Source organism: Xenopus laevis, chromosome 8L, assembly GCF_017654675.1.
Source record: "Xenopus laevis strain J_2021 chromosome 8L, Xenopus_laevis_v10.1, whole genome shotgun sequence".
NCBI classification, from domain to species: domain Eukaryota; kingdom Metazoa; phylum Chordata; class Amphibia; order Anura; family Pipidae; genus Xenopus; species Xenopus laevis.
In genome coordinates this window covers 87,188,576-87,204,461 of record NC_054385.1, presented here as the reverse complement: position 1 = coordinate 87,204,461, position 15,886 = coordinate 87,188,576, and the positions used below count along the sequence as shown (strand labels likewise).

Below are 15,886 nucleotides of genomic sequence, written 5' to 3'. Positions count from 1 at the left end.
CCTGATTCAGCAGCACTGTGGGCCCACCCAGTCCGATGCAGGAGCTGATTTGGGCCCTCCCCCCGTGGCTTTGGGGTCTGCTTCCTGTACGGTTACACCAATGGACAAGAGGAAGGAGGTCCTTGCCCTGTAGAGCTTACACTCTAAGTGGGTGCGTAACTTACAGACACACAGATCTGTCCAAACAGGGCCAGATATAAACAGTGGGCACTCCTACGCCTGCTGACTTACATCGCCTCTGTCCCTTCACTTTTATTGGCGCATATTTTCATCATCAGGATCAGACCAATGGGGATTGGTGCATGGGAAATTTAAAAAAACGATTTTATCTCCTGCACACCCCCATTGTTTCTGAACCAATGTGGGTGTGGTTGGGCAGTATTTCACCCCCTAAAATCCTACAGCCCTAGACCCGGGCCTTGGTGGCCTTTCCACAAATCCGTGCCTGTGTCCAAAGTAAAACATGTGCTGAGTGCATCAACCAATGAGGAGGCGAGCTGCAGCTCCTCATTACTTCCTGTCAAGAACCAGCCAGTCATAGCTATGTATTTGTATAGTCATATCTTATAATATCCATAGGCTGATCCATTGGACTCCTTTATGGTTGGCCAGTGAATGACCTCCTTAACACTTGTGCAGAGCTATGGAAGTCCCACCAGCTGTTGCAGGTCCAGACTGAGAATTAAAGTAGGCCCTGGCATTAAAGGTACACAGAGGCCCAATCAGCTCACATAGAGGCCCAAACAGCCCACTAAATACTGACTTTCTATGGGACCTTATAGCAGCCCCTATGGCATTTGCCAGAACCCACAGATTGCCAGTTGTTGCAAGTACAACTCCCAGCACTCCTGAAGCTATTGACTGTTGAATAAACTGGAACTTATACACTGGCAGGTTCCACAAGTTCTAACTAACAAACAAACAAACACAGGCAGCCATCTTGTTAAATGTTCTGCTGTTGCTCCTCCACCAGGCTGATAGCAACCACTGCTTTCTATTCTATCAGTATTGGATCAATATAGGAGTGATATTATAAGAGTACTTCGTTTGTCAGTCTGCTGCCACTGCCTAATAAGCAGATCACACGCAGTGAGGAATAAAAGAACGAGCCATGGCTGCTCTGTATACACAAGCAATGCCCATACCTTGGTGCCAAGGGGTGTGAGACAGGAGTAGTCAGTTTGGGGTACCCAGGCAGTCCACACCCCTCTAGTCCCATTGGTTTCCCCGGTGCACAGCCCAATAAGCAGCCCTGGGAGGAGATAGAAGGGAAGCGGCAGTCTCTCACTGCTATTCGCCTGTCATTGGTCTCGGCGCGGGACAGCAAACATGGCCAAGCCTCTGACCGACCAGGAGAAGAGAAAGCAGATCAGTATCAGGGGCATAGTCGGGGTGGAGAATGTGGCGGAGCTGAAGAAAGGATTCAATAGGCACCTGCACTTCACTCTGGTCAAAGACCGCAATGTGGCCACGGTCAGAGACTACTACTTCGCCCTGGCGCACACCGTGCGGGATCACCTTGTCGGCAGGTGGATCAGGACCCAGCAGTACTACTATGAGAAGGATCCCAAGGTACACACTTAACCCACACTAACCCGTTCTACCTCCACAGCGCTGCGCCCTAACTCTGCCCTAATACCTTTAACTTCCTACAAGCGAAGCGGCCAGTTAGTACAGTAGTTACTATGTCTGTTTTGGCGTCTATATAAAATGTGCAAAAGTCAAGTCTAAGTCTAAACCGCAGCTGTGCAACTAGTACTGGGGTCGGTGAGTGTTGCAGTTCAGCACTGCCGGGACGCACGTCTCTACGTTATATAATGAACTCAAGTGGGCCTGCGAAATACTTTGCACAGCAGTTCTGTTACTGGGATTAAATCGGCGCCACCTGAGTTAAATGTATCCAGTGGCCTCCTAGCAAGCGAGCTGAAAGTAATTGTAACCTCTTGTGTTCCCTAGAGGAGGCAGCGGTCTCCGGCATCTAGGAGGTTAATTATGTCAGGAGACTACGTGCTCAGCCGTATAATCGAGCCCTTGTTTGCTCCTCCGCACGGTTGGTCTGATCTGGTTGGGGCTGATCGCTGGCAAGTCTGACACAAATACTACTTCTGCTGCCAAAGCCTCATTCGTTTTCCCATAGCACAAAGAAACAGGCCTCACATACTCTGTACTAATAGGAAGTGATGAGAAAAGGAACTATTTGTAAAGTTCATGAGCGCAATCATGGTCTATGCCCTCACAGTAATAAAGTAACAACGTTTCTTTTATGATCTACCTTTTGTTCCTGGGACTTTAGTAAACTTTAGTTTGTTTAAACCCTAGGAGCCAAAGCAGTCTCAGCCATTCTTTTTAGGGCAGTTTGAGTTCTGCTAAGGAGGTTTGTCCTTTCAATTCACTTTTAGTATGAGAGAGTGACATTCTGCAGTTGGTTTTCATTTTTTATTATTCGTGCAGCTCTCCAGTTTGAAAGTTCAGCTGTCTGGTTGCTAGGGTCCACATTACCTTAGCAACCATGCATTGATTTGAATACAAGACTGAAATGTGATTAGGCGAGGATCTGCATAGAAGGATCAATTATAAAAAATTAGGAATAACATTGCATGTTGACCCAGACCCTTGCAGAGCTTTTGTTCTTAAATGGGGTCAGTGATACCACATTTGAAAGCCGGAAAGAGTCAGAACTCGGAAGAAGGAGGCAAATACAAAAACGATAAAAAAAAAAAAAAAATATCAAGGCTAATTCAAAAGTTACTTAGTGTAAGCCATGTTAAAACATGTTAAGATGAAACACCCCTTTAACACTTTGGCAACAGGCTTCATATCCTGTCTTCTGTGCTTATAAGTTAAGCTGGCCATAGACGCAAAGATCTGATCGTACGAATCGAGGATTCGTACGATTTTCGGAACGTGTGTGGAGAGTCCCGACATTTTTCGTCCGGCGGAGATCGGTCATTTGGTCGATCGGACAGGTTAGAAAATGTCTGTCGGCTGCCGATAATATCTCTGCGTGTATTGCCGATCGTACGGTTTTCAGTGGGAGACTGTCACTAGCTTTGGTTGGACATAGATATCGTACGATTGCTGTCAGGGGCAGAACATTGCTGATCTGTTCTTTAACTAATCTGACTGGTAAGACTTTGATCTGAATGGTTAGTGGCGGGTCGGGAGATGGGAAAGTCCGATCGTACGATGATTTGTACGATCGGATCTTTGCATCTATGGCCAGCTAAACAGGTGTGCACAAGCAACTCAATGCACTACCCCTTTCACACTGGTGCAACTTGCTTCAAGCTAGTATCACAGGTTCAATGCTAGGGATGCATCGAATCCAGGATTCGGTTCAGGATTAGGCCTTTTTCAGCAGGATTCGGCTAAATCCTTCTGCCTGGCCAAACCGATTCGGGGGTTCAGCCGAATCCAAAATAGTGGATCCAGTGCATCCCTATTCAATGCACAAGAAGCAATATGCACAATGGAAACTTGGCTGCAGAGCTCTCTTTCTGAGCCCAGAATGGCTTTTGCTTCTGTTCTCACTAAACTAAAATTCTAAAATAATATATGGACATTGCCTTTGGTTTTAATCCGCGTTCAGACATTAAAGATTAATAGAGCAAAAGTGCTGTTCTGTAGTGCCAATTCCAACTCTATTTTTCTATAAATTTGTTCCATCATTTTCTAAGAACTATGACGTCATGTGATTAGCTTTAGAAGGAGTTTAGTTTGCTCTGAGTACCTATCAAGCCAGAACCTGTCAGTGATTTTATACCAGAAGTAATATCAAGCATGACCGAAATCCTGTGCAGGTTTGTCCTAGTTAAATAAATTATTGTTTCTGTGTGCTCGAGGGAATGCTTCTCAGTGCAGTACTCCAGAGTTCATGACTGGCAGTTAGCTATGATCTAACTGCAAAAAAAGGGAAGTGGTAGTGGTTAGCCATCTAAATCACCTATCATCAATGAACTTGAATGAGAAACTCCTAAAGGTTTCAGATCTGGATCTCTTAAGTTTTTTTTTTTGGGGGCTGAAATGTATTGGTGCTGAAATAAAAAGAATCACTTGGACTTTAAGATCATGGTGGTTTGAATATTACATTAAAGGGACAGTTACACCTAAAACACTGATTCTAATAATAAGCACAATACATAGAACTTGTGTATCAAATGCTTTCAGGTTATTTTTTAAATTTCATAAAGGAAAACTATAGCACCAAAATGAATACTTAAGCAACGGATTAAGTAGCTTATTAAAGAATCTTGCCAAACTGGTATATATATTTAAGTAAATATTGCCATTTTAGGTCTCTTGTCTTGAACCACCATTTCGTGATGGTCTGTGTGTGCTGCCTCAGATCATCTGACCTGAAATGCTACAGCTCGAACTGTAACAGGAAGAAGTATGGAAGCGGAACTCGTCTGTTAATTGGCTCATGTGACCGAACATGTATGATATGTTTGTGTGCACCTTGAATCTTACGATCCCAGGAGGAACCCTTGTTTGTTTTTATTTATTTTCTATTTAGGATTACCCAATGATACATACTACTAAAAAAGTAAATTATGAAAATGGCTTGTATACAAGGGTTTTACTTCTAAGTTTTATACAATATATTTTTAGAGACCTACATTGTTTGGGGTTATCGTTTTCTTTTAATTGTCTTTTGATGTGAACAACATTTGAAACACCTGAACAAAGCCATGCAGCCTGTCCATTACTTGAATCCACTTGTCATTGACAACGTAAGTGAATTTGGGCCACAAAACAACATTCTGCAATTTTTCGCCTGCCATAACTACACAAGTGTCAAGAAAAGAAAAAAAAATAATTCAAAATCTTATGCACCAAATGCACTATTTTTTTGATCCGGCCAAAACCTTTGTGAAAGTTTCAGCCAAATACCGAACCAAACGTAAACTAATTTGCATATGCAGATTCCATCCAGGAAGGGTTAAAGAGAGGTCAATATATTTTTAACTTATTTATGTGTTGAAAGTGTCATGTGATTTTAAGGATTTGGATTCGGTTTGGCCAGGCACTTGGATTCGGCCAAATCCTGCTGAAAAGGCAGAGTACCGGTAACAAACGAAATCCTTTATTTGGTGCATCCCTATTATGCACCCTCCTTCCCAGTGATATTAATTATTCACTGGAGACTGTGGGCTGCTGCTTCTGTTCGCTAAAAACTACAGGCCCAGGGCACTGCTGTAGGAACTTATTTGTCACCACCATCTTTTACTTCTTGCTTCTCTTCGGCCTATGATTATTTGTCTTCTCCTTCTCCTCTTTCAAATGGAGTTCACTGACCCGGCATCCAAAAAAAAATTGCTTTTGCAATTTTTTTGTTACTTTATTTTATTACCTATCCATTTAGGCCCTTTCATATTCTAGTCTCTCATTCAAACCACTGCCCTATTGGACCCAAGCAACCAGCTGGAAAGCTGCTGACAAAATCTATATTCAAACACTGCAAATACAAATTGAAGACCACATGCAAATTGTCTCAGAATAGCAGTCTTTACATCATACAAGGTTATATTAAAGCCTAAGAACACGTGGTGCTCCCACAGAAGTATGCTGATGTGGTGCAGTTTTTCGGGAACAGGAGGCACTGTCCAAGGGTTTCAGGTAAGCGACTGTTTGCTGAACAGTAAGTGGAAATCTCCCCCCACCCTGGGCGCCCACTTATTTCTAGTCATCATCAGTAAAATAAAAGTTTATTATTACAAAGCATTTTTCACACATTAAGCTCTAGAATATATAAGGCTCTATATTAGTACAGTACAATATTACAGTACATAAAATGTTACCTTAATGTCTATTGGAATTCATACTCTATTCATAAGCAGTATATTGTTAACACCCATGTAGACTATATATATATATATATATATATATATATATATATATATATATATATGTGTGTGTATATAATTTACAGTACATAAAATGTTACCTTAATGTCTATTGGAATTCATACTCTATTCATAAGCAGTATATTGTTAACACCCATGTAGACTATATATATATATATATATATATATATATATATATATATATATATATATATATATATATATATATATATATATATATATATATATATATATATATATATATATGTGTGTATATAATTTTTATTTTTTTTTTAAGATGTTACCTTTTGGAAACAGTCCCCTCCTACAATAGTTAAATACTCCTGCAATACCTGAGGGCAGAATTAGACATGATGGGCTTTTTCCGGCAGTACTCATGTTTTACTTTTAACTGGAAAAAATGCAATGGTGAAAAACCAAGGTAACTATTTTGAAATCCTGGCTTTGACCTTCACAGGAAAACATTGCTGACGGTGCAGTTCTGTCGGATCATTTCAGTGCAGTAGCCTTTTTAAGCAATAGGCTGTGTTTATTTGTGTGACTCTTCCCTCAACCCCTGGTATTGTTAAATGTTTTAGTTAAATATAAACAAGATAGAACATTTAAACAATTCCCACAGAGAAAGCAATGCATTAAGAAATATTGGGAAGTTTTGCTTGCTGAATAATGAAGCTGAAAATGTTAAATTTACAACGAAATGTCTTGCCACACTTGAGTCAACAGCCTATTGCTTTGTGTATAATGGCTGAAACCATGGCCTTCCCAATCACAGTATCTGTTTGGGAAGGTAGGAAATCCCTTAAGTAAAGGCTGCAGTGGACATTAAAGGGGTTGTTCACCTTTGAATTAACTTTTACGATGATGTAGAGCAGTGGTCCCCAACCAGTAGCTCGTGAGCAACATGTTGCTCTCCAACTCCTTGAATGTTGCTCTCCGTGTCCTCAAAGCAGGTGATTATTTTCAAATTCCAGGCTTGGAGGCAAGTTTTGGTTGTAGAAAAACTAGTTGTACTGCCAAACAGAGCCTCAGTGTTGGTTGACAATCCATATAGGGGCTACTATAAGGCCAATCACAGCCCTTATTTGGCACCCAAAGAACATTTTTCATGCTAGTGTTGCTCCCCAACTCCTTTTACTTCTGAATGTTGCTCACGGGTTCTAAAGGTTGGGGATCCCTGATGTAGAGTGATATTCTTAAAAAATGAAACCAATTGCATATTGTCTATGTGGTTTTTGATTTACTCTGCTTTTTATTCAGCAGTTCTCCAGTTTGCAGTTTTGGCAATTTGTTAACTAGGGTTCAAATTATCCTAGTAACCATGCACTGATTTGAATGAGAGAATGGAATATGAATAGGAGAGGGCCTGAATATAAAGATGAGTAATAAAAAGTAGCAATAAATAAAATATTTGTAGCATTACAGAGCATTTTTTTTGTTTGTTTTTTTTTTTAGATATGGGGGGGTCAGTGACCCCTATTTGCAAGCTGGAAAGAGTCAGAAGGAGACCAATATTTCAAAAACACTTTTTAAAATAAACACCCCTTTAAATGCAATCCTTGTCTGATGGGTTTTCATGGGCCACATGTTTGATGACCAAATCACGCAGTACATGTATTTGTTGACATCTTGCCATATGAGGGTTTCTCCCCATGTATAGCCAGTTTCATAGTCTGACCAGATTGTGCAATAGGTGTCTTTAAGGAGCTGTTCACCGTTGAGTTCTCTTTTAATAGTGATATTCTGAGACGTTTTGCAATTTTTCATTTAGCATTTTAATCAGCCTGGTTGCTATGGTCCAAATTACCATAGCAATCATGAATTTATTTGAATAAGAGACTGAAATTGGAGAGGATCTCGACAGAAAGATGAATAATAAAAAGTAGCAAACATGTGAAGCTTTATAGTGCATTTGTATTTTAGATGGGGTCAGTGACCACCATTTGAAAGCAGGGAAGTGTCAGAAGAAGGCGGCTAATTATTCAAAAACTATAACCGAAAAAATTACCAATTGAAAAGTTGCTAAGAATGAGCTATTCTATAACATAATAAAAGCTGACTTAAAGGTGAACCACTTTACCACTACAGGGACATATATTGCCTGCTGATTCAGCCACTCTTTGCAGCATGGGCAGCCCATTGGCCTGTGCATGGACTCCAAAAAGTCTTGTAAAATTTAATATTTTAGATTAGGCTTTGATTGTGGGTGAGGGAAATTTAAACTTGTCGTATTTGTATTCCTGCTAAGGTGGACCACACCAATGCAAAATAGATTGTTTATTTTTGCAGCAAGATTGGACCATTGCCTTGTGTGTATTATGGCACCAATTCAAATCCTACTTGGCAGATTGGTTCAGTTTGGACATGCACATGAGTTTTGGTATGCTTTGCGGAGTGTTAAGCATGGGTCCGGGGGCTACTCAAATGGTACTTCCTCTTGTTAATAATTCTCTTCCTCAATTTGGTACCTGGCTGGTAAAATAACCATGCCACAGGAAGTTTACACAAGTCATCCTCTGGAATGAAACCCAGGCCTCCCTTAGCCTTTCCTAATTTTTGGCAGATAATTTATTAAAGTGGACCTGTCACCGACCCATACAAAGCTGCATAATGAAGGTCCTTCACAAACGAAACATTGAACACAAATTATATTTTCATTAAAACATCCATACCTGTTATAAAGGTGTTTAAATATCTGAGCTGTCAATCAAATATTATCTGTCTCGCTTCTATGCCCGAGGCGTAGAGGAGGGGCAGTCCTTTACTTTCACTTTCCATTCAGCCATTCCTACATGTCTCTGCATTCCTCACATTTCCCCTTCCCTCCTCGGGCTCTAATTGTTTAAGGTACTGCACATAACATTTTGGGGAGATACACAATTTGTCTTAATTGCAGTGTCCACAAAATTGCTCCTGTCTACTTGCTGTGATAGTCTAATTCCAAGACTGAAGAAAACATAATTTAAATAATATAGTGTGAGTAAAGTTTACTTTGTTCAACTAACATGATAGAAAATAATTTGGAATTATTTCTTAGGATGATGGGTCCCCTTTAAAATAGAATAAAACAAAAATAAATAATTTGTAGAATTTACTGTGAAAAACTTTTTTCTCCCCCACCAGAGGACGTACTATCTCTCCTTGGAGTTCTACATGGGCCGAACTTTGCAGAACACAATGATAAACTTGGGTCTTCAGAATGCCTGTGATGAAGCAATTTATCAGGTATTAATATCTATTTGAAATAATTTGTGCATACTGCATTTTAACTATCCCTTTTATCAGAGCTGCCGTTGTCTTTCGTAATGGAAAATTAGTTCTTTATGGAGTGCATAGATGTTTGTAGTTATACAGCACACAGAGTGCCATGAATTGGTATGGCTATTGTAAATACTGCATTAAAACAAGCAGTATAGCATCTTTCTTGTATGTATGTGCAAAGATACAATATAGGAATGTTTTATATATGCAATACTGTGAAGGAAGTGTTGGTAACTCAAAAATGCTATTCCTTACAATGGACATTATATTTATAATCCCATCACTGCTTCCTACAGTCAATCATTGGTAATAAATAATTTTGCAGACAGAAGTCACGGTTTCATTGGCTTTTGCCTCATGTACATAGGCACAACTATGCAGAACATGATTCATCCTCTGTAGAATAACCTATAACAAGAGATGAGAAGATATAAGAGATGAATGTACTGTATAATAAATTGTGGGGGTTATAATCTGATGGTTTTATTAGCTTGGTCAGTATAATGAAGCTGTAAATAGAACCTTTATGTGTACAGTCCCTCTAGAGAAGCCATTGAACTAAATCAGCGGTGGTATACTGTATGTGGCACAACTCTGCAAGTATAATAGCCCTTGAACTTACAGAATATGATTTCTACTGTTATTTCATGCTGTCATAAAAATAACTATCTAGACGTTTTGTTTGATTTTCGACACCCTAAACCTCTCCCTATGTAAGCTGTGTGTATTTGTGAATAGAAAACACTCCTTTCCACATCAGGCACTGGGAGATGAATCCGATAATTCACTTGCATTCAGCATTAGTTACAAGGAAAACAAGGAATATCACAAAAAACGTCCATATAATAGTAAAAAAATGAGCTACTATCACCATGATTTAATGACATAACAAAGGTCAGAAACATGGTCATAAAGTTTAGGTGATGGTATTGACATAGTTTGCATAAGCAAAAAGGCAGCTGTATCCACCGTTAAACTTTAGGGGTTTTTTTTACTCATTTTTTTGTTTGTTTAGAGAAAACTATAAACAATGAAACAATGGAGTATTCATTTAAAATTGGCATATTTCCATTAAAATAATTGGCCTTTTCCCTGGGATAAAAAGCTGCATTTATTTAGAAGAGTATCGGTGCATCTGATATAAACTGTCCTAAAAGTACCATTTAGTGTAATCTCTCTTCTTGTCTTAAATACAGGTTGGGTTCATTGGCTTTGGGCAGATGATTAATTCTATTTCCTTTAAGATTTGGAAAGCCCCATGTCTATTTATTTGTGTTACTTTTGTTCTAGTTCTATGCAAATTGCACTTTTACATATTTTATCTTGAGCCACCTTTAGCGATGGTCACATGGGAGATAATTGAGGTTCTAACTGTAACGGGAAGATATGTAGGAGTAAAAAACACAGCTCTGTCCTTCATTGGCTGATATTACATAGCATTTACCAGAAAGATAACTTTAGTACTTACAATGGCAATTTTTTGTTTTGGAGAGGATTATCAAATATTACACACTACTAGTAAAGTATATTTTCATGAAAAAGATTTATTTGCTTTTGTTTACTTTTAAATATGGGCTATATTATGTGTGTATTTCTATAGACCCCTTTAATGTTGGAGGTATAGTTTCCCTTAATAACCATAGGCAGCCATGTGTCCACTCAATTTCAGTACTCATTGGGGAGGGAAAGGGAGATTTTAATCTGTATATCCTTCTCTATTGTGTTCTTATGGGAGGAGGGATATAACCTTAAAATAACTAATACGGGGGGGGGGGGTTAGATTGGGAACATTTCTCTGTATCCATGGCAAAGAGGAATAGGTCAAGGAGGTCTTTTGTGTTAATCCTTTTGTGTTTTCTTTTGGCAAGAGCAATTTATAAGGAAACACCCCATGAGTTTAATAAATCGCAGGGTTTCATGCCAAAGCTTTTCTTTGTTACAAAAGCTTGTTTGCGTAAAATGATGAAGATTGACAAGAGTTTCTTTAATTGCCCACTAATTGTTCACGCATGGTTTTTCATATCTGAAAAGTATGATGGTCTTGGTGCTTACAATGTTAAAAGTGGCCTACTTGACCATTGCTCCACTGTGTATTTTTTATAGCTTGGCTTGGACATAGAAGAACTGGAAGAGATGGAGGAAGATGCTGGTCTTGGCAATGGTGGTCTGGGGAGACTTGCAGGTTTGTAACAATAGATAAACAATGGTTCAGCTGAAAACTGTTTCGGTTCCCAAAAATTTAAGACATTGGGATAGCAAAAAAGTAGCAATTTACATTCAGGTATTTTTAGCTTTTTTAACCTAGTAGTTTATCGATTACAATAAATGTAATTAGTATTTTTGTAGAAAAATCAGGACTGGAATCACCCTAGATATGTATAGGACAAGTAATGTCATAAAATGAATATATATACATGTATGTGTGTAGTGAAGACTTCCTGCTGGTGACAAATCGACCTGTGTGTGACTAAAGGTCCCTCTGACCATAGGTATCGGAACATGGGGGGGGGGGCCATGTTCCCCCAGAATGTGGGCACAGCCCTGTCAAACCAAACACCCCAGAGCAAGGATCTTCTGTGGCCCATGCTTCTGATTGAAGTCTCCCAAATATGTCTAGTTGAGGCATGTTCACATTTGTACTACTGCATTTCTCCTTTAGCTATGCTTTTTTTTTTTTCTCCCTAAAGCATGCTTTTTGGATTCTATGGCAACACTTGGGCTTGCTGCTTATGGCTATGGTATTCGTTATGAATATGGCATCTTCAATCAGAAGATAAAAGATGGATGGCAGGTAAAGTACACTGCGAGTTAGGTGACTTTACTCGAGATAATGAACAGTTTTCTCATTGACAGGGCACTTATATTGTGGCTGAATGGGGTGCAATTTGTACCATGCAGTATTTTCCACTATATATCTGCTCACGGTTTCTCTCAATGATTACAATTGTATGGGGTGCCATTTGTCTTGAGTGCATTTTGTATATGAAAATATATTTTGTCTGCAAAAATGTCTCCCAATACTTTTTTTGGACACAATTGATTTTTCTCAGGTTGCATATGAAATAGACTGGTTAAAAAATTACAATGCCATATTTTTAGTATAGAATGAGAGCAATCAAGTTTGTTCACAAAAGTATATTATAATCGCACATTCTGTATATGTTAACATGCATTCTGTCTCTCACTGTATTTTGTCTTTTAAATGTATAAAATCCATTTAACAGAACCTATAACCAGCAAAATATTTGATCCTATAAGTGAGTAGCGTAAGCTAAGCTACACCATATAGAACATTAATGCTAGATATAAATAACAAAATAGAAACTTGTGTCTAGAAAGAAGGAACATTCTATATCACAGAATCCATTATGTAAACAAATTTAACACCACGTTCTAAAGAACAAATTGTTTTCATTTCAAAAAAATTTATTATTTTAGCACAAAACCAATTATGATGGTTTTTAGACATATTGGAAGAAAAACATGCAAACTATCACTTGAGGTGATGGTTATTCCCATATCCAAACCTAAGCCATGATTACAGTAGACCTATCGCCTCAAACTCGTAATTCAATTTTATTGCATCATATTAAAATCACCCCAATATTAAAAGCCCCTCTGTATAGTAAAATATACCAAAAAATATTTATAGATCAGTGTTAACTCTATATATGTGAGATGCTTTATAAATGTGTACTGTACATAACAATTTTGCATAAGCTCCCTCCAAGTATACTCACTGTTAAAAAAAAAAAAAAAAAAAAACCTTTAGTCTGAACAAATAGCACCACATGTTCGTTGTGTAGACTAAGTACGGGTAAAGCACCTATAGATTTAAGTCTCATGGCCTGCTGTTGTGCAAGTACAACAGATTCCAGCACTTAAAGGGTTTGCGCTCCTTTCAAGTTAACATTTGAGTATGTTATAGAATGGTCTATTCTAAACAACCTTTCAAAAAAAACCTTCTGCCTCTACAATGTTGTTATTTTCTATTAATGTTGCCTGGTTGCAATGGTTGGAATGAGAGACTGGAAGATTAAAAGGGACCCTAGCAACTAAATAACTCAGAACTTAGACTATCACTGTCTACATTATACTAAGTTAATTTGAAGGTGAGCTACCCCTTTTATTTACTAATATATTCTCTGGATATGTCTATTTATGAAGTAAACACAAAAGTAAACACATTTATTAATAGTCGTTAATGTATAAAATGAAAAATAGATGCAAGACTGCTTGGAAATATATTTTAGCTGCAGTAACTTTGATAGTCCTGAAGAATAGCAGACTGCATTTAATTTGAACCCACTGATAAGTTTGTTTTCATTGTTGCAGCCCTATGTACATCAGAGCTTGTTTGAGAACTTAGTTGGCCAGACTGGAGTATCGGTCAATGCATTTGGCAGAAACCACATAAACCACTGACTACAAGATGCAAACAAATAAACAAATGCCGTTGAACATGCAAAACTAGCATAATTGTGTATGCAAACATATATTTCTGTTATTTCCAAACTAAATTATTTGCACTGGGGCATTAGTCCAGAACAAAGTTAGTGTGCCTGTAAGGTGTTAAGAAATATTGCTGCTCTGTAACAGTATATATGTTACTAACTGCACAGTGCAGATAGTCTCCCCACTCATGCAGTGAATGTGCCCTGCGGATTTCTCAACTGGAACCCTCTTTGTGGTTTGATCTTTGTGCTTCAAACTTTTTATTTTCCATTTATGTTGCTGTTCTGTATTTGAAAACAGATAGAAGAAGCAGATGACTGGCTGAGACATGGAAATCCCTGGGAGAAAGCTCGGCCAGAATTTATGCTTCCTGTTCATTTCTATGGAAGAGTGGAGTCCACAAAAACAGGACCTCGATGGGTGGATACACAGGTGGGTTTCATGATGAATCTCCATTTAAGTTTCAATTTTTGCACTTGATTAGTCTTACAGAGGTTGAGTTCATCTTTGTACTCAAGAAAAACATTAGTCACTATCCAGTGATATCCTATGCTATTTGGTCAGGTGGCCTATATCATGTTGCCTCCCTCTAAGATCTTTTTGCATTGTTTTTAGGATGATCACTCAAACTAGTTGTTCCACATCTAACTCTCAGAAATTCTTTTATCACCACTTTTGTCACTAAACCCGCATATTGTTAGAAATGTGACATAAGCATGTCTTACTCCTTAAACAGGTTGTATTGGCAATGCCATATGATACCCCAGTGCCTGGCTACATGAACAACACTGTAAATACCATGAGGCTTTGGTCTGCTCGTGCTCCTAACGACTTCAACCTTCGGGACTGTGAGTGTTCATAGAATGCATATTCTTTGGAAAGGTATAATTTCTACAAGGACATCTCTGTGCAGAGCCACATTTGGTTTTGGAACTGAAAAGCAGTTTTATCTTAACTGGGATTATTTAAGAGATGTTCTAGCCAATTCAGAGGCATTCAAACAAATGTACAGGTTTGTGGAGATGCTCTCTTTTGAGTCTGCTGCTTACCATTGCATAAATGTGAGGAATTATATCCACAGGATACTTTAAAGATGAAGGAAAGATACAAATACAGTTTATTGTCAATAGATTAGCCACAATAGTGCAAGCTATAACACTATATTTATTCTGCAGAATGCTTTTCCATACCTGAGTAAACCGCTCTAGAAGCTCTGTTTGTTAAGGATAGCAGCTGCCATATTAGCTTGGTGTGACATCCCTTCATGCCTGAGTCTCTCCTTTCTCACTCATAGCTCTAAGCTCTAATTACAGCAGGGAGAGGAGGAGGGAAAAGGGAGGGGGAGAGAGGAGCATGCTCAAGCACTATCCCTGGAGGTTTATGCTATAAAACAGTCTGATATAGAAGCCCATGTATACACAATAGAAGGAAATAAATGCTGTGTTTCTTTTGACAGAGGACTCGGAGCAGCATTCCTTTGAGGATTTACTGGTGTATTTGTATAGGCCTTTCTGATAGAGCTTACTTAATTTTAGCCTTTCCTTCTCCTTTAAAGCAGACCTGTCACCCAGACATTAAAATCTGAATGATAAAAGTCCTTTTCAAATTAAACATGAAATCCAAATTCCTTTTTGTTTTTTTTTATAGCTGTTGAAGTCATTTAAAAATCTCAGCTGTCAATCAAATATTGCGTGCCCCTCCTCTATTCCTTAGGCATAGAGGCGGAGCAAGCCTTTACTTTCACTTTCCATTCAGAACTTTCTAGATGTCACTGCTCTCCACACATTCCCTCTCCCTCTTTACCATTTAATTGTGTAACCAGTGCATGGGGGATGGACATCGGGTCCCTCATTCTGGTACAGATTTTGAGATGATGCAAGGCTTTTCTTAAGTGTCCACAAAATGGCACCTGCCTGCTTGCTATAATTGAGTCCCCAGACTGAGGGAAACAATATTCAAATAATTTATACAGTGTAAATAAATTTTATTTTGCTTGACAAACATGATAAAATAGGATTTGGAATATTTTTTTTCGGTTGACAGGTCCCCTTTAAAAGGGGCATTATACAACTAATGTTCATAGTACAAACCAATAAAGAATGTGTATTTAGTCTGCTTAACACAATGGGGTTGCTCCCTCCTTGGATTAATACAACTTGCCTAGGCATGTTTAGTGTTTTAGGCTCCAACTAATATTCAACATGTCGTTTTAGCTATGTGATTAACTTCCAGTGTAAAACAATCCTTCAATATGTTTCCTTGTGGCTTCTAAAAAACAAACTTACTTGCAGTTTTAGAATTTTAAT

General features: G+C 38.5%; 1 protein-coding gene across 1 annotated transcript in view; it reads left to right on the top strand.

Annotated features, from left to right (window-relative positions):
- Positions 1 to 1,256: 1,256 nt before the first annotated feature.
- pygl.L (phosphorylase, glycogen, liver L homeolog) overlaps positions 1,257 to 15,886 on the top strand; it is a 30,535-nt gene continuing 15,905 nt past the window's right edge. The window contains exons 1-6 of the mRNA XM_018230547.2: positions 1,257 to 1,572; positions 8,988 to 9,089; positions 11,229 to 11,307; positions 11,813 to 11,916; positions 13,881 to 14,012; positions 14,317 to 14,428. Coding sequence (XP_018086036.1) covers positions 1,330 to 1,572; positions 8,988 to 9,089; positions 11,229 to 11,307; positions 11,813 to 11,916; positions 13,881 to 14,012; positions 14,317 to 14,428 — 772 coding nt within the window. The 5' untranslated portion in view covers positions 1,257 to 1,329. The remainder of the gene's footprint in view (positions 1,573 to 8,987; positions 9,090 to 11,228; positions 11,308 to 11,812; positions 11,917 to 13,880; positions 14,013 to 14,316; positions 14,429 to 15,886) is intronic.